Source organism: Schistosoma mansoni, chromosome W (assembly GCF_000237925.1).
Source record: "Schistosoma mansoni strain Puerto Rico chromosome W, complete genome".
Classification (NCBI taxonomy): domain Eukaryota; kingdom Metazoa; phylum Platyhelminthes; class Trematoda; order Strigeidida; family Schistosomatidae; genus Schistosoma; species Schistosoma mansoni.
In genome coordinates, this window is record NC_031502.1 from 1,416,383 (window position 1) to 1,441,184 (window position 24,802).

Consider the following 24,802-nt stretch of genomic DNA (forward strand, 5'->3'; position numbering starts at 1 on the left):
TCAGTTCACATGAAAAGCAGAGGTGAATGAGGAATTTGATTTTCTTGATGTCCGGTTGAAAATACTTCAGAATCAGTTGAGAGGTAAATTCAAGCATTGTCTGTTTCAAAGCCTTATCCAAATACTTTTGCTGAGATCTATCGAGTAACAAAATGCTTTGCCGATAAGATCAATAGACTCGAAAATCCAATCATAAACAAAACTATACAATTCAAACACAAACTTACCATATTCCAACTTCGTCGAAACTGGACTCGTTTCAGCGAATTCCGACTGACCGACATCATTTTTAGCTGCAACACTAAACACATACGACTTGTTCACTTGCAGTTTGTCTATAACAGTATTCAATTCACTCGTCACTGTCACCGACCTACTCGCACGTTGATTTGACTCACGCATCTCCACAACGTAACTCAAGCCATCACTAACTCCTACATCAGGATGAAGACCGAGGAATTCTGGTTCCGTCCAACTGAACAAAACGCTCTCACCAGTGTTCTCACTCGCCACTAAATTACGAGGTACTGACGGTTTGTCCAATACAATCAACTCAATACTCACAGTCACCTCGCCCAATTCATTACTGATGACCACACTGTACTCACCAGCATCCTCACGCTTCACCTTACTCACTGGAAGTGATGTCAGTCCGGACACCACGTCAGCCTTAAATCGTGGAGTCTGAGCTGATCCCAACTCCGCATCAGGACGTGTTCTTGGCCTCCATGACCAGGTCACTGTCGGTTTCGGACTGGCGACGAATGGTATTTCGAAGACGGCCGCCTCTCCCGCTTTCATGATGACTTTGTCAGAGAATGATTCCGACAGCTTCAATGTTGGCGCAACTGTAAGTAGATAGAAAATTCAACAACTTTTTTCATTCTAATATCCAACGTGTATTATCATTATTATTATTATTATTAGCGTTACTACTTACAATAATTTCAAACATAGGAGGAAAGGAAGCAAGTTACAAGATAACTATTTTGTTTCTAGATCAGAGGGAATTTTATGGGGAATTTAGTATTTTCATAGTTGAAATCATGAGGTAATTGAAGCTAGACCACCATGGAAAATCTTGAAGCACTGGACGGCTGCTGAGGAGTCCCATAATTGGACGAAACGGCCGTCCAGTGCTTCCTGGTTTTCCATGGTGGTCTAACTCCAAATGACTCATGATTTCAACTATTTTGTTTCTGTTAAGAAAATTTAAACATAACAGATAAAAATCGGTCTTCAATAGGTAATTATGACATCAGTTGAAAAATAAAATAAAGAATAATAAAATCGAGACTCCATATGAACTTTATTAACAGTACTTAATAACTCACTCTTCATATCCACTCGTGCTTCGCTTGTCAAATTCTCTACTTTCACAGAATAATAACCTAGATCTTCCTCTGTCAATGGACTGAAGATAATTCGGTGAACTTTTCCATTCTCCAACTCTTCAACTTTTATTCTACTCGACAGTCTACTGGGTAGTGCTTTCCCATCCTTGAACCATTGGATCTTGTCACGCGGAGTTCGAGATAGTTCACATTCAAGTATGACTGGTTCATTTGTCACTGAGCTGACAGTTATATTCGTCAACGGGCGAATGAATTCTAGCGGTATACCTAGATGAAATCAATAACAACTGTATTAGAATATGGAAATGAAGATTTCGCGCTTGCTACTACTAAGAAAGTGATACTGGTTGTGTTTTGAAATGTGATCACATTACTACTAAACAAACCGAATATAGAAATGACTTGAAATCAATTAAGTGCGATACTGTTTGGTGAATATTAGGTTTGAATGTATCATTCCAGTAGTCTATTATACAAATCGAAATGCACTCAATACACGGATGGATTGTTAAATAAGGAGACAGGCACATCCAAATGAATCTCTCAAGTCTCCATCACCACTGGTGTGGTGTATGCAGCCCATGACATTCAGGTTCCACATAAAAATATGGCTTCAATTCAAAATATCAATAACGTGTGATGCTCTGAGATCATTTCCCACATCTTCCAGTGATTCGGTGAGTAGCAAACATTGATATGGGTAGATTCCACACTGATACATTCATTCAGAACCACTTCTACATTACAGCATAATAACTAAAACTCAGACTCAATGAATATCACCTCTCCCAAACGCCCATTATTCGAATTTGATCATATGCAAGTTAACGAGATTCATGTACAATTGAAAATTAGAAAGATCAGTACCACCTCAAACGACCAATTCTCTCGTTCGTCATAAAGACCACTGATATTTTTTTTCCAGATGAACTACGTTTCACCTTCCGTTGGTAGTCAGTCAGTTGGGAAAAACAAGTAACCTAGAACGTTCAGTAGTTAGTTCCTACAACGAAATTCCTCAAGTGAACAGACAGCTGCAAGTACTGCTTCAGTCTATGCAAAATCAATCATGCATTATCACTGACCGATCCGATCATTCTTACAGGCCAGTCTAATAGGCGACATGAGAAATGGTCACACTGGAACTAGTTACTCTTGAGGACATGATCAGGATACGTGCTAATTAGTCCATCATACTCTCCAACTCAATCACATCCCATTCGGATATATTCATCTTGGTGAGTAGATAGATTTAAACGAAATCACTTGGAAGTCGATGCATATAGATAATTGCACACAAACTAACACACCCACACACCCACACACACACAACCAAAACAAGTCTTATCATTTACCTAGTTGAACAGCGTTCGATGGTGAAGAAGGTTTACTCTTGCCAGCTTTATTCTCTGCTGTTACACGGAACTCATAACTCACAAACTCTTGCAATTTATCAGTAGGAAGTGTGAAGTGTGGTTCAGTGATTGTGAAGTCGGCACTCACGTCCTGCCATCGAGTTGAGTCTTCAGGCTTCAATTCGATGTAGAAGTTTGTGACCGGTCCACTGGCAGACACTTGGTCGGTTGGTTGTTCCCACGTCAATTCTATCGTTTGATCTTTGATAGACGCCTTCTCTGGATTGACCACTGCCTTCACATTGACTGGACTCGGTGGTGGACCTAGTGTTTTCACAAAGCATTCAAATTATATTCAAAATATAACCCACAATGTTAGATAATCAGTGACAATGTTATACACATATCAGTAACAATGCATTCAAAGCACGATCGATAATACGTAAGATCTTGGTCGAACCAACTACTCATTTTGTGTTCAGTTGAACAAACAAGTAGTGGTTCAATGACATTTCTTTCGGATATTCACCAGCTCTTCATCAAATCATGAAACGGAGGTCGAGTGAGTGATACATCACATTTCATATGTGCTTCAAGCAACGAAAATAGCGCCGAACATAGGAACATAATTAAACTATACTGGCACAATCTCGCCGGTGTTCCTGCGGTTAAATAATGTCAGTCAACATACTCCAGCAGCTGGTCAATACAATCCACAATGCACAAATAGCTTAACTAGAACTAAGAAATAATCTATTCCACAGTCACGATGCATAGAGCACTGTTGGAACAAAGAAGGATTCATACAGCCGATGTTATCAGGAGTTCACCTACAGAACTTGAGACAGAACAATCTACACTGTAGTCATCAACAAACTATTAAGTCAGTCCCCTTAGATAGTGACAGTGTTCAACCGATACTCTGCTTTCAGATGGGTTTTAACGGGTTTTCTACACGTCTACCAGCTTCCCAATCGCTCAAGCTGAAGGGTGTTTCCGAACGCATTGGACATTTTTCATCTCTCCAAAATCAACAATGTAAATTTATCGACGAGGAGTTCAGCAACTATACTTTGAAAATTTGTAAGGTTACATTCTAGTGTTCAGTAGCATTAACTGAAGTCTAAGAATAAAAATTGTCATCAACTCATCCATTGGTTGTTGATCAATTCGATCTGACTTCAAATATATAATTAATATAATTATTATAGCTGAAAAAAAGGTGAACGATCTTTGACGGGTGTTCAATTCTGCTCTGATGAAGCAAACACTCCAGGATTAATTCAATTAAGGAGTTTTTGCATCAAACCACGCAACTACAGTTTGCAGATCACACCCTAAAGGTTAAAACTGAAACTAAACAGTATGAAGAGTGACAAACTGCTCGGATGTTAGAATATTTAATGCACATAGTCGAATTGAGTCTATGCATTATCGATAACATAAAATAATTCCGCCGAAAAGTCTACCTGTTTTCAACATATCTGTGTTGTTGGAATATTGAATTATGTGAGTAGTTGAATGTACACCATAAAACTTTAAATAGACTATTGATGAAACCACAGCTGTATGAACGCCAAAGAGAAGTTCAAATCGTCTCATACACAGCTTGACAACATTGTATTTAGAGTACCTCAGCAAAGACAGTTGAACGCATTAAACAACTTAAATTCACACGAAGATCTCTGCAAGGAACCATCTGACATTCTTCTCAACCGGAAATCGATTCACCTCAATGACATTTTGGATCGATTCAATAATTGTCACTACTCAATTCAGTTCACATGAAAAGCAGAGGTGAATGAGGAATTTGATTTTCTTGATGTCCGGTTGAAAATACTTCAGAATCAGTTGAGAGGTAAATTCAAGCATTGTCTGTTTCAAAGCCTTATCCAAATACTTTTGCTGAGATCTATCGAGTAACAAAATGCTTTGCCGATAAGATCAATAGACTCGAAAATCCAATCATAAACAAAACTATACAATTCAAACACAAACTTACCATATTCCAACTTCGTCGAAACTGGACTCGTTTCAGCGAATTCCGACTGACCGACATCATTTTTAGCTGCAACACTAAACACATACGACTTGTTCACTTGCAGTTTGTCTATAACAGTATTCAATTCACTCGTCACTGTCACCGACCTACTCGCACGTTGATTTGACTCACGCATCTCCACAACGTAACTCAAGCCATCACTAACTCCTACATCAGGATGAAGACCGAGGAATTCTGGTTCCGTCCAACTGAACAAAACGCTCTCACCAGTGTTCTCACTCGCCACTAAATTACGAGGTACTGACGGTTTGTCCAATACAATCAACTCAATACTCACAGTCACCTCGCCCAATTCATTACTGATGACCACACTGTACTCACCAGCATCCTCACGCTTCACCTTACTCACTGGAAGTGATGTCAGTCCGGACACCACGTCAGCCTTAAATCGTGGAGTCTGAGCTGATCCCAACTCCGCATCAGGACGTGTTCTTGGCCTCCATGACCAGGTCACTGTCGGTTTCGGACTGGCGACGAATGGTATTTCGAAGACGGCCGCCTCTCCCGCTTTCATGATGACTTTGTCAGAGAATGATTCCGACAGCTTCAATGTTGGCGCAACTGTAAGTAGATAGAAAATTCAACAACTTTTTTCATTCTAATATCCAACGTGTATTATCATTATTATTATTATTATTAGCGTTACTACTTACAATAATTTCAAACATAGGAGGAAAGGAAGCAAGTTACAAGATAACTATTTTGTTTCTAGATCAGAGGGAATTTTATGGGGAATTTAGTATTTTCATAGTTGAAATCATGAGGTAATTGAAGCTAGACCACCATGGAAAATCTTGAAGCACTGGACGGCTGCTGAGGAGTCCCATAATTGGACGAAACGGCCGTCCAGTGCTTCCTGGTTTTCCATGGTGGTCTAACTCCAAATGACTCATGATTTCAACTATTTTGTTTCTGTTAAGAAAATTTAAACATAACAGATAAAAATCGGTCTTCAATAGGTAATTATGACATCAGTTGAAAAATAAAATAAAGAATAATAAAATCGAGACTCCATATGAACTTTATTAACAGTACTTAATAACTCACTCTTCATATCCACTCGTGCTTCGCTTGTCAAATTCTCTACTTTCACAGAATAATAACCTAGATCTTCCTCTGTCAATGGACTGAAGATAATTCGGTGAACTTTTCCATTCTCCAACTCTTCAACTTTTATTCTACTCGACAGTCTACTGGGTAGTGCTTTCCCATCCTTGAACCATTGGATCTTGTCACGCGGAGTTCGAGATAGTTCACATTCAAGTATGACTGGTTCATTTGTCACTGAGCTGACAGTTATATTCGTCAACGGGCGAATGAATTCTAGCGGTATACCTAGATGAAATCAATAACAACTGTATTAGAATATGGAAATGAAGATTTCGCGCTTGCTACTACTAAGAAAGTGATACTGGTTGTGTTTTGAAATGTGATCACATTACTACTAAACAAACCGAATATAGAAATGACTTGAAATCAATTAAGTGCGATACTGTTTGGTGAATATTAGGTTTGAATGTATCATTCCAGTAGTCTTCTACGCAACGAGCTATGTTTCGTGATTTGATTTTGCTTATCCCGTTTTAATTCATTTCTGTTTTCATTGCTTTCCTTCTGTATCTTGATTTTTCGCGTCGGAATAGTAGTGATCAAATTAGTTTAGTTCATGTATATCTTCCAGGACTACTTTTACGTTCTTCTGCTATGGTTTTCGTGGCATCTCAGCACATGTGATCAACAATCAAATGTAATACGATATGATGTATAGATTGCATCTTATTAAGGGTTAAACGAATAATATGTATGCTCTACTACTTGTTAATCACTAAGTTGCTTATAATTAATAGTGATGATTAAACTAAAGTGTGAGGATTATCTTTATAAGTTGTCGATGAGAATGCGATTTCCATGAAATAAAGAATAGAGAATTTATAGAATGGGACTGTGCATAGTACTTTAGTATGATCTCTGAATTGTTGAAGGTAATTGTAAATGTACTCAATACATACTTAGAAGTATCATGCATTATTGATAACTCCTACTCCTGTAATGTAGTTTTAACCCTAACCCTTAATTTCGAATACTCTGGCTATAATGTGGTGATTAGATTACTGTTTATAAAGTCTAATTCTATGCCAAACCCTTCACACTTATGAGTAGTCCTTTCTATAATCATACTTACCTAATTCAATTGAATTGGATGGTAATGATGGTACACTTTTGCCTGCTTCATTTTCAGCAATAACACGAAATTCATAACTAACAAATTCTTGTAAATTATCAGTTGGTAATATTGTATCAAGTTCAGTAATAGTAAAATCAGCAGATACATTTTGCCATGTTTTAGAATTTGATGGTTTTAATTCTATATAAAAATTAGTAACTGGAATATCATCAGGTTGTTGCCATGTTATATGAAGTTTAGGTTTTGAAGATGAACTTTCTGGTGGTATTATAACAATTTTTATATTGACAGGAGTTGAAGGAGCTAAAAATACAAAAAAAATCTTTGTTAATTATTATCCTTCAATTACAAAAGTATTCGTGGATAATCTGTTGAAGATGCGAATGATGAATACTGTTTAATGTCAAATAAACTACTCTACTGGAAGTACAATAACCTGATAACTTAAGCCCCTAAACTCCCTGGTACGGCCGAGAGTGGGGAGAGTCTGCTCTCCCCCTCTCCAAATGCTCTTACATGGCTACGCATATATAGCCTCTGACAGGGAAGTCCTATTCACTGCCATCTCGCACCACGGATGTTGTTTACGGAATTGAGAGGACGAAAAGCGAATGTCCGACGCTTTAGCCAGGTTGGTGGGCACTGAAAGTCAACGTACGGGAATTGGAAAACCCTGATTCCAAACCAATGGTGCACATGTGCTCCAGTATCCTGAAGGAACAAATGTCGTATGAATCAATCATTGGTCACCGGCTACCATGGGACTGCATCTCCTCACGACGCTCCACTGCCTTGTGGATCAGACCTTTAGGTCAGAGGCTCCGGGTGTTGCCCCTTAAGAAAACCACCTGCTTCGGTTTGGGCACCCGGGCAGTATCTGAGCTCTCACACAAATCAAATGAGATTTTTGCGGCGCATATATATCTGGTGCCCATTTGTACCAATATTTATGTTTAAATAAATAAATAAACATAAGTAAGAAATGGATATGCTAATTTATCTACCATTTGTAATTGGAAGATATTGAACTTATGAAATGGGAGATGGGTAAAATGCATTGACGATAGGTGCTTCCATAAAATAACGTATAAAGATGCTTGTTTGAGAAGATTTTAAGCAACTCTTAAGCTGTTTAAACATCAGTTACACAAAAATAAGTGGGAGCTTATTCAGTGAATCATAGTTAAATGAAAAAAATCAATGGAGCACAACAGTTAGTCAGTACAGAACAATTCCATAAACCGTAAAAGAGATCGATGAAACGTCTAGTATAAACTGTACAATTCCTTGGAATTATTAAAAAAAGACATAGTTCATACAGGGTATTTGAAGATTCAACTAATGACAATCATATAACAGATACACGAGTATTTGTCACAAATACCTTTTTAATCAGAAAATGTAGACCATTAAGTATCAAATTAGTATTCTAATAGTAATAAGCTCAAAGCGAGACTAAACAGTCTTAGGTTCATTCCTCAGTGGGAATGTGGGTAAGGGTTGGTCAGAAGTTTATATACTCGATTGAACTAGAGGTCTAGTTTGCCCCCCATTTTCAATAGTTATCAGCCTACAATATAAATTATCTTCATGATTCGACGTAAGCTAGACCACCATTGAAAACCTGGAACGTGGATAAAGATTGGTCAGAAGTTTATATACTCGATCGAACCAGAGGTCTAGTACCTCATCCCCCTATTCTCAATATCTATCAGCCTACAATGTAAATCATCTTTAACTTGTAAAAAACATACATAAACATTATTAAGATGTATAACTAACCAGTCAGCTTTGGACATTCTGGAGGTTTTACCTAGAAATTGAAAGTAAATTTTAATAATAAACAATTAGAATAACAGTTGCCATGTCAACTAAAATACTACTATAATCAAGTAATATTTAACAAGTTTACATTTAAATTACAGCCAGAAACAGACAAACATCCAATACTTTTTAAGCTTGATTTAAATAACGCCAAATAGTTACATAACATTATCATAATCATTTATTCATCATGCTTAACACAACGAATGTAATTCCTGTCAGACTACTCATTGATCAGTAGTGTATAAGAAAAAGAAAGAAGCCTGTCAAAACATGAATGATAACAAAACATTGTATTACATGCATAATGTTTATTCAATTCAAGCTCATCATTAGGATTACCTATGATGCAACTTTTATAAGTTTAGATTAAAACAAAAAATGTAACATAGAAACAAAGTAAAGAATAAGATCAAGTTTATGTTATTATCTATATTGATTAAATAGTTAATAATAAGATAGTTTGGTTCAATGAAGAGTTCTCTTTTTGGGTGGATTGATTTTGGAAAAGTCGTACAATCACATGGCAACAGTCAAGTAGAATAAACAAAGATATTTAAAAGTAATTGGTTTACTAGTCACGGAAACTAATAATAGTTTAATTATTAAAAGTTTAATTATTCATCATAAAGATAAATAGGAAAATTATGTTAGGGAATAGTTATCTCATCATTATAAGGAGGAGGAGGAGGATCAAAGAAACAAAAAAAGAAAAAAAGGAAAATCAAAAAGTTAGGGGTGAAAGGTGTATAAAGAAGATGGAAGGAGGGAAGTAGATGATGGTAAAAGGAAGAAGAGTATTATTATCCTTAGAAACAAGTATATTTACGATTGTATAGCTTTATAAATGAATTCATCGAATAGAGAACTCTTTTTGGAACCAATCTTTTTTATTTAATGTCCAAATGGGTGTTTTCCCATTGGTTATAAAAACCAAAAAAAAGGAGAAAAAATTGATTTTTATAATAAGACAGTTTAGTTTCGTTCAAGTTATCAATGGGATTCATGAATTCACCCGATATAGATTACGTAATCTTAATAGTTGCCAGGTGAAAAAATGATTTTAAAAATTGATATAATTTAAACAAAAAAATTAATATATAAAATGGATTAGAAACAATATTGTTTAGGAAACAATAAAACCATAATTATTTTAACGTATATTGAGTAGAAACAATTCATGAATAATAAAATGAATATAGATGGATGATGTATCGTGGTATAGGTAAAATAATCCAAATCGATAAGCAGAAAAACAAAATTGATTAAAAATTGAATAAGTATGTGTTTGTTCGAATGGCACATTGTCACATAGCAATTACTAAGATATAACATAAAACAAATAGACCGCTAGTAATAAATACCGAGTGATGACAGTAAATTGGATACAAAATAAAGAAAAAATATATTCTGGATAATAAAATAAAGAAAGGAAAACAAGACAAACCGGTAAGAAACACAACAGATTACGAAAAAAGAAAAAAACACGATAAAATAAGTCAAAAAATAGATTCACCCAAGGATAATAAGATTAAGTCAATGGATCACAAGTTACCAGGTGAACAATCCATGACAAGTGAAATGTCGCCTCACAAAAATTCACAGATGAAACAAACAGTCTCAGATTCACATTTATCCAAACACTAATACGACAATGCAAATGCATGATGTTTGTTAAGAGATGAGACTCAAGGAGAGTACTAGACAACTTTTCAACTAACGGGACATGCATGCAATAAGAGGCGCAACATCTGACAGTTTCCATGATAAAACCTCGAAAAATTCACCAGTTATTTCAAAACCGACTGAAGCAGAAGAACTTGCCATGCCACTAAGCCTAAGGCTGTGCATTATGTGTATGCACATATCAGTAACTCGCCTCGGAAGGAACTTCTTCAACACTGACAACGTCAGACAGAGAAGGAGTAGTCGAGGAGACAACACCAGAAGCGACAGCGTCAGTGGTGGGGCGTGTTACAGCTTCAACCTGCTCCGTTTCATACACATCATAAACCGTCTCCTCCAGTGGAACAGCCTCACTGACAACACGTTCTTCAGCTGAGGACGTCAGGGATTCCATACGAGACGGAACCTCATCCATGGTCAAAGTCACCTGCTCTACCTCCATGGCAAAGTCTTCTGTCACTGAGACCACGCTCTTCTCCTCCGTCACACCTGAGACCGAGACTGTCATCGATTCCACTGGGGCCTCGTCCACCTTAGCCTCCTTCACTGACACCAACTCAACAGTCTCCACCTCCACTTGCGTTTCAGAAACTGCGACATCTACTTCACTCGGCTGCTCCACAACATGAGCACTATCCTGACGGTCGGATTCCTCCAACTCACCAACACCCTCTGAAACCCACTCCATGGTCTCTGGGACGGACTCCTTCTCCACCTCCTGTACAATCCGCTCCTCCATCTTAACAGTCACAGTCTCCTTGGACTCCGCCACCTGCTCCACGACCAAAGTCTCCTGTTCCGCCACACTACCAGATTCCTCTGCCACTCCAACTGTGCTCTTCACGTCCGTTACCTCTACCACTCCTTTGCTCACAATTGAGACCGGGACTGTCTCCGATTCCACTGGGGTCTTGTCGACCACGGCCTCCTTCACAGAGACCTCCTCACGTGCCTCCAGTTCCGTGGGCTTTTCAGAAACGGCCACACTTACTTCACTCGGCTGCTCCACAACACGGGCACTATCCTGACGGTCGGATTCCTCCAATTCACCAACACCCTCTGAAACCCACTCCATGGTCTGTGACACAGACTCCTTCCCTTCTTGAACAATGACCTCGGCGGTCTTCTCGGTCACTGTGTCTCCGACTTCCGTTACCTGCTGGTATACAAAAGAACGACATTATGAATATGACGTGTTTGTTTCAAGTATCAGCATTCGGGGAAACAAAATCAAGCGGTGGGATCAAATTGACATCTTATCAGAGACAACAGGATGCGAAAGTACTACACACAAGTCTTTTAAATACTAGGCACTGTCTAATAAACTTCACTAATCACCGCTCACATATTCATCTGACAAGAAACTCAGAGCAACACTTGTCGTCCATGATTCAGTCAGCTTAACAGATGTCGCTTATAACCGACGTCAACGCAGTACTATCACACACAAACTTTTCACCCGATTCAAACACTTCCAATTGTCAGTGTCACATACTAAAGGCAACATAATGAGAGAATAGGTTCAGCATCCAACTCTGCAACACCGAAACACAATCAAACCTGTCATGCTTTCAGGCAATTCCACACACGACAGTGTCCTCATCTATACCCTTTGTTTAGCCAATCGTCATTCTTCACACACAGAACAACATCAACAAAATCACATCCGAGTCAATTATTATATTGTCTTCCACAGACAACCCACCTACGCTAAACACTTCCGTTCCTCATTATCAAAAATCCTGTATCTACACACCACAACACAAAGACGACATACCAATATCAGACATGGAACGATTCTAGTGGATCAACATCTTTATCACTCATGCACATCACAACTATTCATCACAAACAGGCATCATCTACAACCGAATATCTCGACATTCATTTATTGGTGGATTTTGCAGCTACACATACTCCCATCACTTGAATATCGAAACCACACATAACTCAATAACAGACTACTCCTCGGCTTCACAATCAGAAAATCAATCACCATATCACATTTAGTAAATGACAACTAACAATACCGATCAACTGGAAGCGAGTTAATATTTACCGGAAAACCAAATGTCAGAGCGAACAATCCAGCCAATGTTACACATATTCTACTAACAATAAATCCATTCCCACTCACAACACCATCATCAACAACAACAAATACCACAAAACACACTCACACACACAAACGCACACATTTCAAACACAACATTCAACATACGTCAGTCATTTGGAGTAGGAAACAAATACACTCTCTCACAAACACAAAGATCAAATGAATGGGTCACAAGTTACCAGGTGAACAATCCATGACAAGTGAAATGTCGCCTCACAAAAATTCACAGATGAAACAAACAGTCTCAGATTCACATTTATCCAAACACTAATACAACAATGCAAATGCATGATGTTTGTTAAGAGATGAGACTCAAGGAGAGTACTAGACAACTTTTCAACTAACGGGACATGCATGCAATAAGAGGCGCAACATCTGACAGTTTCCATGATAAAACCTCGAAAAATTCACCAGTTATTTCAAAACCGACTGAAGCAGAAGAACTTGCCATGCCACTAAGCCTAAGGCTGTGCATTATGTGTATGCACATATCAGTAACTCGCCTCGGAAGGAACTTCTTCAACACTGACAACGTCAGACAGAGAAGGAGTAGTCGAGGAGACAACACCAGAAGCGACAGCGTCAGTGGTGGGGCGTGTTACAGCTTCAACCTGCTCCGTTTCATACACATCATAAACCGTCTCCTCCAGTGGAACAGCCTCACTGACAACACGTTCTTCAGCTGAGGACGTCAGGGATTCCATACGAGACGGAACCTCATCCATGGTCAAAGTCACCTGCTCTACCTCCATGGCAAAGTCTTCTGTCACTGAGACCACGCTCTTCTCCTCCGTCACACCTGAGACCGAGACTGTCATCGATTCCACTGGGGCCTCGTCCACCTTAGCCCCCTTCACTGACACCAACTCAACAGTCTCCACCTCCACTTGCGTTTCAGAAACTGCGACATCTACTTCACTCGGCTGCTCCACAACATGAGCACTATCCTGACGGTCGGATTCCTCCAACTCACCAACACCCTCTGAAACCCACTCCATGGTCTCTGGGACGGACTCCTTCTCCACCTCCTGTACAATCCGCTCCTCCATCTTAACAGTCACAGTCTCCTTGGACTCCGCCACCTGCTCCACGACCAAAGTCTCCTGTTCCGCCACACTACCAGATTCCTCTGCCACTCCAACTGTGCTCTTCACGTCCGTTACCTCTACCACTCCTTTGCTCACAATTGAGACCGGGACTGTCTCCGATTCCACTGGGGTCTTGTCGACCACGGCCTCCTTCACAGAGACCTCCTCACGTGCCTCCAGTTCCGTGGGCTTTTCAGAAACGGCCACACTTACTTCACTCGGCTGCTCCACAACACGGGCACTATCCTGACGGTCGGATTCCTCCAATTCACCAACACCCTCTGAAACCCACTCCATGGTCTGTGACACAGACTCCTTCCCTTCTTGAACAATGACCTCGGCGGTCTTCTCGGTCACTGTGTCTCCGACTTCCGTTACCTGCTGGTATACAAAAGAACGACATTATGAATATGACGTGTTTGTTTCAAGTATCAGCATTCGGGGAAACAAAATCAAGCGGTGGGATCAAATTGACATCTTATCAGAGACAACAGGATGCGAAAGTACTACACACAAGTCTTTTAAATACTAGGCACTGTCTAATAAACTTCACTAATCACCGCTCACATATTCATCTGACAAGAAACTCAGAGCAACACTTGTCGTCCATGATTCAGTCAGCTTAACAGATGTCGCTTATAACCGACGTCAACGCAGTACTATCACACACAAACTTTTCACCCGATTCAAACACTTCCAATTGTCAGTGTCACATACTAAAGGCAACATAATGAGAGAATAGGTTCAGCATCCAACTCTGCAACACCGAAACACAATCAAACCTGTCATGCTTTCAGGCAATTCCACACACGACAGTGTCCTCATCTATACCCTTTGTTTAGCCAATCGTCATTCTTCACACACAGAACAACATCAACAAAATCACATCCGAGTCAATTATTATATTGTCTTCCACAGACAACCCACCTACGCTAAACACTTCCGTTCCTCATTATCAAAAATCCTGTATCTACACACCACAACACAAAGACGACATACCAATATCAGACATGGAACGATTCTAGTGGATCAACATCTTTATCACTCATGCACATCACAACTATTCATCACAAACAGGCATCATCTACAACCGAATATCTCGACATTCATTTATTGGTGGATTTTGCAGCTACACATACTCCCATCACTTGAATATCGAAACCACACATAACTCAATAACAGACTACTCCTCGGCTTCACAATCAGAAAATCAATCACCATATCACATTTAGTAAATGACAACTAACAATACCGATCAACTGGAAGCGAGTTAATATTTACCGGAAAACCAAATGTCAGAGCGAACAATCCAGCCAATGTTACACATATTCTACTAACAATAAATCCATTCCCACTCACAACACCATCATCAACAACAACAAATACCACAAAACACACTCACACACACAAACGCACACATTTCAAACACAACATTCAACATACGTCAGTCATTTGGAGTAGGAAACAAATACACTCTCTCACAAACACAAAGATCAAATGAATGGGTCACAAGTTACCAGGTGAACAATCCATGACAAGTGAAATGTCGCCTCACAAAAATTCACAGATGAAACAAACAGTCTCAGATTCACATTTATCCAAACACTAATACGACAATGCAAATGCATGATGTTTGTTAAGAGATGAGACTCAAGGAGAGTACTAGACAACTTTTCAACTAACGGGACATGCATGCAATAAGAGGCGCAACATCTGACAGTTTCCATGATAAAACCTCGAAAAATTCACCAGTTATTTCAAAACCGACTGAAGCAGAAGAACTTGCCATGCCACTAAGCCTAAGGCTGTGCATTATGTGTATGCACATATCAGTAACTCGCCTCGGAAGGAACTTCTTCAACACTGACAACGTCAGACAGAGAAGGAGTAGTCGAGGAGACAACACCAGAAGCGACAGCGTCAGTGGTGGGGCGTGTTACAGCTTCAACCTGCTCCGTTTCATACACATCATAAACCGTCTCCTCCAGTGGAACAGCCTCACTGACAACACGTTCTTCAGCTGAGGACGTCAGGGATTCCATACGAGACGGAACCTCATCCATGGTCAAAGTCACCTGCTCTACCTCCATGGCAAAGTCTTCTGTCACTGAGACCACGCTCTTCTCCTCCGTCACACCTGAGACCGAGACTGTCATCGATTCCACTGGGGCCTCGTCCACCTTAGCCTCCTTCACTGACACCAACTCAACAGTCTCCACCTCCACTTGCGTTTCAGAAACTGCGACATCTACTTCACTCGGCTGCTCCACAACATGAGCACTATCCTGACGGTCGGATTCCTCCAACTCACCAACACCCTCTGAAACCCACTCCATGGTCTCTGGGACGGACTCCTTCTCCACCTCCTGTACAATCCGCTCCTCCATCTTAACAGTCACAGTCTCCTTGGACTCCGCCACCTGCTCCACAACCAAAGTCTCCTGTTCCGCCACACTACCAGATTCCTCTGCCACTCCAACTGTGCTCTTCACGTCCGTTACCTCTACCACTCCTTTGCTCACAATTGAGACCGGGACTGTCTCCGATTCCACTGGGGTCTTGTCGACCACGGCCTCCTTCACAGAGACCTCCTCACGTGCCTCCAGTTCCGTGGGCTTTTCAGAAACGGCCACACTTACTTCACTCGGCTGCTCCACAACACGGGCACTATCCTGACGGTCGGATTCCTCCAACTCACCAACACCCTCTGAAACCCACTCCATGGTCTGTGACACAGACTCCTTCCCTTCTTGAACAATGACCTCGGCGGTCTTCTCGGTCACTGTGTCTCCGACTTCCGTTACCTGCTGGTATACAAAAGAACGACATTATGAATATGACGTGTTTGTTTCAAGTATCAGCATTCGGGGAAACAAAATCAAGCGGTGGGATCAAATTGACATCTTATCAGAGACAACAGGATGCGAAAGTACTACACACAAGTCTTTTAAATACTAGGCACTGTCTAATAAACTTCACTAATCACCGCTCACATATTCATCTGACAAGAAACTCAGAGCAACACTTATCGTCCATGATTCAGTCAGCTTAACAGATGTCGCTTATAACCGACGTCAACGCAGTACTATCACACACAAACTTTTCACCCGATTCAAACACTTCCAATTGTCAGTGTCACATACTAAAGGCAACATAATGAGAGAATAGGTTCAGCATCCAACTCTGCAACACCGAAACACAATCAAACCTGTCATGCTTTCAGGCAATTCCACACACGACAGTGTCCTCATCTATACCCTTTGTTTAGCCAATCGTCATTCTTCACACACAGAACAACATCAACAAAATCACATCCGAGTCAATTATTATATTGTCTTCCACAGACAACCCACCTACGCTAAACACTTCCGTTCCTCATTATCAAAAATCCTGTATCTACACACCACAACACAAAGACGACATACCAATATCAGACATGGAACGATTCTAGTGGATCAACATCTTTATCACTCATGCACATCACAACTATTCATCACAAACAGGCATCATCTACAACCGAATATCTCGACATTCATTTATTGGTGGATTTTGCAGCTACACATACTCCCATCACTTGAATATCGAAACCACACATAACTCAATAACAGACTACTCCTCGGCTTCACAATCAGAAAATCAATCACCATATCACATTTAGTAAATGACAACTAACAATACCGATCAACTGGAAGCGAGTTAATATTTACCGGAAAACCAAATGTCAGAGCGAACAATCCAGCCAATGTTACACATATTCTACTAACAATAAATCCATTCCCACTCACAACACCATCATCAACAACAACAAATACCACAAAACACACTCACACACACAAACGCACACATTTCAAACACAACATTCAACATACGTCAGTCATTTGGAGTAGGAAACAAATACACTCTCTCACAAACACAAAGATCAAATGAATGGGTCACAAGTTACCAGGTGAACAATCCATGACAAGTGAAATGTCGCCTCACAAAAATTCACAGATGAAACAAACAGTCTCAGATTCACATTTATCCAAACACTAATACGACAATGCAAATGCATGATGTTTGTTAAGAGATGAGACTCAAGGAGAGTACTAGACAACTTTTCAACTAACGGGACATGCATGCAATAAGAGGCGCAACATCTGACAGTTTCCATGATAAAACCTCGAAAAATTCACCAGTTATTTCAAAACCGACTGAAGCAGAAGAACTTGCCATGCCACTAAGCCTAAGGCTGTGCATTATGTGTATGCACATATCAGTAACTCGCCTCGGAAGGAACTTCTTCAACACTGACAACGTCAGACAGAGAAGGAGTAGTCGAGGAGACAACACCAGAAGCGACAGCGTCAGTGGTGGGGCGTGTTACAGCTTCAACCTGCTCCGTTTCATACACATCATAAACCGTCTCCTCCAGTGGAACAGCCTCACTGACAACACGTTCTTCAGCTGAGGACGTCAGGGATTCCATATGAGACGGAACCTCATCCATGGTCAAAGTCACCTGCTCTACCTCCATGGCAAAGTCTTCTGTCACTGAGACCACGCTCTTCTCCTCCGTCACACCTGAGACCGAGACTGTCATCGATTCCACTGGGGCCTCGTCCACCTTAGCCTCCTTCACTGACACCAACTCAACAGTCTCCACCTCCACTTGCGTTTCAGAAACTGCGACATCTACTTCACTCGGCTGCTCCACAACATGAGCACTATCCTGACGGTCGGATTCCTCCAACTCACCAACACCCTCTGAAACCCACTCCATGGTCTCTGGGACGGACTCCTTCTCCACCTCCTGTACAATCCGCTCCTCCATCTTAACAGTCACAGTCTCCTTGGACTCCGCCACCTGCTCCACAACCAAAGTCTCCTGTTCCGCCACACTACCAGATTCCTCTGCCACTCCAACTGTGCTCTTCACGTCCGTTACCTCTACCACTCCTTTGCTCACAATTGAGACCGGGACTGTCTCCGATTCCACTGGGGTCTTGTCGACCACGGCCTCCTTCACAGAGACCTCCTCACGTGCCTCCAGTTCCGTGGGCTTTTCAGAAACGGCCACACTTACTTCACTCGGCTGCTCCACAACACGGGCACTATCCTGACGGTCGGATTCCTCCAATTCACCAACACCCTCTGAAACCCACTCCATGGTCTGTGACACAGACTCCTTCCCTTCTTGAACAATGACCTCGGCGGTCTTCTCGGTCACTGTGTCTCCGACTTCCGTTACCTGCTGGTATACAAAAGAACGACATTATGAATATGACGTGTTTGTTTCAAGTATCAGCATTCGGGGAAACAAAATCAAGCGGTGGGATCAAATTGACATCTTATCAGAGACAACAGGATGCGAAAGTACTACACACAAGTCTTTTAAATACTAGGCACTGTCTAATAAACTTCACTAATCACCGCTCACATATTCATCTGACAAGAAACTCAGAGCAACACTTATCGTCCATGATTCAGTCAGCTTAACAGATGTCGCTTATAACCGACGTCAACGCAGTACTATCACACACAAACTTTTCACCCGATTCAAACACTTCCAATTGTCAGTGTCACATACTAAAGGCAACATAATGAGAGAATAGGTTCAGCATCCAACTCTGCAACACCGAAACACAATCAAACCTGTCATGCTTTCAGGCAATTCCACACACGACAAAGTGTCCTCATCTATACCCTTTGTTTAGCCAATCGTCATTCTTCACACACAGAACAACATCAACAAAATCACATCCGAGTCAATTATTATATTGTCTTCCACAGACAACCCACCTACGCTAAACACTTCCGTTCCTCATTATCAAAAATCCTGTATCTACACACCACAACACAAAGACGACATACCAATATCAGACATGGAACGATTCTAGTGGATCAACATCTTTATCACTCATGCACATCACAACTATTCATCACAAACAGGCATCATCTACAACCGAATATCTCGACATTCATTTATTGGTGGATTTTGCAGCTACACATACTCCCATCACTTGAATATCGAAACCACACATAACTCAATAACAGACTACTCCTCGGCTTCACAATCAGAAAATCAATCACCATATCACATTTAGTAAATGACAACTAACAATACCGATCAACTGGAAGCGAGTTAATATTTACCGGAAAACCAAATGTCAGAGCGAACAATCCAGCCAATGTTACACATATTCTACTAACAATAAATCCATTCCCACTCACAACACCATCATCAACAACAACAAATACCACAAAACACACTCACACACACAAACGCACACATTTCAAACACAACATTCAACATACGTCAGTCATTTGGAGTAGGAAACAAATACACTCTCTCACAAACACAAAGATCAAATGAATGGGTCACAAGTTACCAGGTGAACAATCCATGACAAGTGAAATGTCGCCTCACAAAAATTCACAGATGAAACAAACAGTCTCAGATTCACATTTATCCAAACACTAATACAACAATGCAAATGCATGATGTTTGTTAAGAGATGAGACTCAAGGAGAGTACTAGACAACTTTTCAACTAACGGGACATGCATGCAATAAGAGGCGCAACATCTGACAGTTTCCATGATAAAACCTCGAAAAATTCACCAGTTATTTCAAAACCGACTGAAGCAGAAGAACTTGCCATGCCACTAAGCCTAAGGCTGTGCATTATGTGTATGCACATATCAGTAACTCGCCTCGGAAGGAACTTCTTCAACACTGACAACGTCAGACAGAGAAGGAGTAGTCGAGGAGACAACACCAGAAGCGACAGCGTCAGTGGTGGGGCGTGTTACAGCTTCAACCTGCTCCGTTTCATACACATCATAAACCGTCTCCTCCAGTGGAACAGCCTCACTGACAACACGTTCTTCAGCTGAGGACGTCAGGGATTCCATACGAGACGGAACCTCATCCATGGTCAAAGTCACCTGCTCTACCTCCATGGCAAAGTCTTCTGTCACTGAGACCACGCTCTTCTCCTCCGTCACACCTGAGACCGAGACTGTCATCGATTCCACTGGGGCCTCGTCCACCTTAGCCTCCTTCACTGACACCAACTCAACAGTCTCCACCTCCACTTGCGTTTCAGAAACTGCGACATCTACTTCACTCGGCTGCTCCACAACATGAGCACTATCCTGACGGTCGGATTCCTCCAACTCACCAACACCCTCTGAAACCCACTCCATGGTCTCTGGGACGGACTCCTTCTCCACCTCCTGTACAATCCGCTCCTCCATCTTAACAGTCACAGTCTCCTTGGACTCCGCCACCTGCTCCACAACCAAAGTCTCCTGTTCCGCCACACTACCAGATTCCTCTGCCACTCCAACTGTGCTCTTCACGTCCGTTACCTCTACCACTCCTTTGCTCACAATTGAGACCGGGACTGTCTCCGATTCCACTGGGGTCTTGTCGACCACGGCCTCCTTCACAGAGACCTCCTCACGTGCCTCCAGTTCCGTGGGCTTTTCAGAAACGGCCACACTTACTTCACTCGGCTGCTCCACAACACGGGCACTATCCTGACGGTCGGATTCCTCCAACTCACCAACACCCTCTGAAACCCACTCCATGGTCTCTGGGACGGACTCCCTCTCCACCTCCTGTACAATCCGCTCCTCCATCTTAACAGTCACAGTCTCCTTGGACTCCGCCACCTGCTCCACGACCAAAGTCTCCTGTTCCGCCACACTACCAGATTCCTCTGCCACTCCAACTGTGCTCTTCACGTCCGTTACCTCTACCACTCCTTTGCTCACAATTGAGACCGGGACTTTCTCTTTTTCCACTAAGGTCTCTTTTAGTGTGATCTTTTTATATGTCACCTTCTCAGTTTGTTTTTCATCTGTTTCAAATTTCTTCATGGCTTGGCATTCTTCTTCTATTTTAGTGGTTTTGTTTTTTTCGAGTTCATTTTTTGTGCTTACCTCTGTCATTTCAGTTTGTTCGGCTTGAATTTCATTTTTCATTTGTTTGTCAGATGTTTCTTCACCCGTAATATCATTTGATTGAATTTGATATTCTTTTTCAGGCAATTTTTGTTTTTCTTCCTGTGTTAATACATTGGCGTCTATAGGTTTTAATTCTGTTACATTTACATCTGAAACTGCGGCTAAAGAAACGTCATGTAAGGAAATTTCAGTTACACTTGGAATGGACAGAGCCCTGCCAGCTTCCTCTACGCTTATACTTGTTTCATCAATGCTTACGGAATCATGGGGTATAAGAACATCTAATACAACTACATGAGTCGGTGTAACTCCTTCATCGAGTAATAACTCATCATCACTAATCTCTAGCGGTTCTTCCAAACTTATTTCGTATTCAGTCTCCTCTATGATATGTTCATAAATCGCCGCTTGCGGTATTTCTTGAAGAGTTTCAATCGGTGAAAACATTTCTGTTTTTTCAGTTTGCACTATATTAACAATTACTTCTTGTTTAAGTAGCTCTACACTTTCGACCGTAGATACAACTGCTTTATCATCTGAAATATCAGTAACAACAGTCAAAATATCTTCAACAATTGATGCTTTCTGATCTTCTGACTTTAAAACAATTTGTTCTTTCCTTACCTCTACCAATACAACTACTTCAGTTTGACTAACAGCCATACCAAGAGTATTCTGAACTTCAACAGAATAAATTCCTGAATCTTCAGGAAATGCTTCAGATATTGTTAATTCACAAACACCTGTTTCAGGAGTATAGAATATTACAGCATCAGTCACATCTGGCTGAAGTATATTTCCATTATGTTTCCAAATCACTTCTACAGGTTGCGGATTTCCTTTAACAGTAGCTGTTAAATAAATTTCATCACCTTCAGAAATATTTAATGGTGTTAATTCCTGAACGAAAATTGGAGAAGCAAGGTTGTCTTCTTTTTCAACAGCTGCTGATTCGATGGTGATGTTCATGAAAATAATAAAAAAAGAGAAAATTATTCAGTAACGTCTTAAAGAATTAATGAAATAAAAAGCATTTTACAATATAACGATTACATAATCAAATGATCTGACAATAATACGTAAGTTTTGCCAAAAGGAAAATAAACTTCGTCAGTGAATTATTTATTTAAAAAAAACAGATTTCACAAACAAGATCCATTTTCCAAATAAAATGCCAATATGCTCTTGATATAAAGGTATAAGAGGGGAAGTCTACAATACGAGAAACCACAAATCTCAAAACCACGATCGCAAGGTAATATAATCGGATCCGTAGAAAAACTAAAACAACATTCCATGTTAAAGGTACGGAAAATTCAAGTGCCAATCAATTCATAATTAAGAAATTCTGCAAAACTAACGAGAAATAACATAACAAAACAGGAAATCATCAATACACAGAAATAAAAATCAACAACCCATAACAATTCAGCATCGCTATATCAATGCAAATCACATATCTATCAAAAGTCACCACTTATCTTAAACAACATCAATTCGTTCGTGTACATTACTGTACACACAATTTCGACTGTGAAATCTTTCAAATGTTTGACTCAGTCAACTCTAAACATGCCGGAACATTTCTGGATGCTCAATTGCATCCCACTCAACAATTAGTTAACACACGGTAATACGCACAATTTTTCAACCAATTAAAAGAAAGATAAACAACCATGACGTCAGGAATCAGGTAAAAGGAAGAGATGATAAGTAAGTGGCTATTGTGATGATTTAAGGTGAGCAATCCAGTATACTCATCATTATCACTGATCACCACCACATAACGTAGTCAATCAATATACTCAGTAAAATCCATCTCATAACACAAATTGTGAGAGTTCAAGTGAGTCATTCTCGTGCTCTTTCTCACTGAAACACAGTTTCTCACAAGTCCTAATAATCGACAAAAATGGTAGAAACTAGAAATCAATGTTAAGTTACTTCTTCTTAGCTACTTATCACCACATCTTAGTTCATTTCACTCACCTTCAATTGTAACAATTGAGCCAGATGAAATTGTTTTAGTCATTTGTTGTTTGGTCTCAGCTTCAACCACCTCACCTTGAACTCTGCAAGTGTATTCACCGGAATCCGATGGGATCACTTGATGTACTATTAGACGAGCTATTCCACTATCTTCAAAATAGATCATTTCATTACGATCAGATTGAGTTAATTCCTTGCCATCAACTTCCCACACAACTTCAATAGGCTTTAAATCTGCTTGAATTTGACATTCCAGTCTACAAATAAATATAATAATCGAATAGTCATTCATGTTTCAATGCATCATCTTTTCGACATTTCGATTGATAACAGTGTAATATGAGACTGAGCACCTAATGGTCAATGCATTCGTCATTCACTAGTTATCCACATTCAGTTGAGATCGAACTCAACATCATACACGTCCTGCACAACATGTATAGCTCAATAGATATCTATGAAGTTGGAATTCACATAGTTGAATGATAAATACTAGGTTTTATGCGCATCGGAAATATCAACATCGATGCATATCCACTTGTCGCATGGACCCCATTCACGAACGAAACACACTCTGGTCACTGATCCTACTCATCCCATCCAACTTATTTCTAAATTGTTCATCTTTGCTAATAAAGTGCCTCAACTAAACTATCCACTTCCAATCAATTACTTGTGTGAGTTGGTTGCCACAACTTACCACTCAACCAAGGAAATTCTCACTCAAATTTAATTCCACACTTATCATATTTATCATTTACATATCTCACATCAACGACAACAACTCGTTTGGTTAGTTGTTGCATATGTCAGTATTGTTCAGGTCAGGTCAGTTCGGTTCGGTTCGGTTCGGTTCGGTTGGTCACATTATCATCCAATCTTTCATTGGTGGTTTCAACCAAGTACTTTCACATTCCAGTCAATTCAAATGACAATTTTCATTGGCTGCATAAACATTGTCCCAATGATGACTATTCTCCTTACAATTCACACTAATTGGTCAAACACACAAGTGATAACCGGTGTTTCAAGCCACGATTACATTACACCACATATTAATCGATATCACGTCATCATCAATATTACATGAGAAAAAAATAAACGCAAAACGATAACTCACTCAAGATCCTTATGGTCTTGTACAGTGTGGATATTCGGTGTTACTGGTTGTAAGAAGGTGAGAACCT

General features: G+C 40.3%; 4 protein-coding genes across 4 annotated transcripts in view; 1 reads left to right on the forward strand and 3 right to left on the reverse strand.

Annotated features, from left to right (window-relative positions):
• Nucleotides 1-105: 105 nt before the first annotated feature.
• Smp_108050 (myosin-binding protein-related) lies at nucleotides 106-11,928 on the reverse strand (the record flags this gene model as incomplete). Its single annotated transcript, XM_018799884.1, has 8 exons — nucleotides 10,661-11,928; nucleotides 8,740-8,770; nucleotides 6,955-7,260; nucleotides 5,820-6,107; nucleotides 4,713-5,333; nucleotides 2,711-3,034; nucleotides 1,335-1,565; nucleotides 106-848 (listed from the first exon to the last, which is right to left on the reverse strand). Exons 1-8 carry the CDS (start codon nucleotides 11,540-11,542, stop codon nucleotides 106-108), a joined length of 3,426 nt encoding a protein of 1,141 aa, XP_018653753.1. The 5' UTR covers nucleotides 11,543-11,928.
• A 1,146-nt stretch (nucleotides 11,929-13,074) lies between these two features.
• Smp_116800 (hypothetical protein) lies at nucleotides 13,075-13,711 on the reverse strand (the record flags this gene model as incomplete). Its single annotated transcript, XM_018799885.1, has 1 exon — nucleotides 13,075-13,711. The coding sequence occupies exon 1, from the start codon at nucleotides 13,630-13,632 to the stop codon at nucleotides 13,075-13,077; it is 558 nt and encodes a 185-aa protein (XP_018653754.1). The 5' UTR covers nucleotides 13,633-13,711.
• A 291-nt stretch (nucleotides 13,712-14,002) lies between these two features.
• Smp_190190 (hypothetical protein) lies at nucleotides 14,003-14,203 on the forward strand (the record flags this gene model as incomplete). Its single annotated transcript, XM_018799887.1, has 1 exon — nucleotides 14,003-14,203. The coding sequence occupies one exon, from the start codon at nucleotides 14,003-14,005 to the stop codon at nucleotides 14,201-14,203; it is 201 nt and encodes a 66-aa protein (XP_018653755.1).
• Nucleotides 14,204-20,354: 6,151 nt separating this feature from the next.
• The window catches only part of Smp_157020 (putative hemicentin), a gene marked incomplete at both ends in the record, with an annotated part of 109,067 nt that continues 104,619 nt past the window's right edge, over nucleotides 20,355-24,802 (reverse strand). Inside the window, 2 exon segments of the mRNA XM_018799888.1 lie at nucleotides 20,355-20,963; nucleotides 21,276-22,570. Of these exon segments, the coding sequence (XP_018653756.1) occupies nucleotides 20,355-20,963; nucleotides 21,276-22,570 (1,904 nt within the window).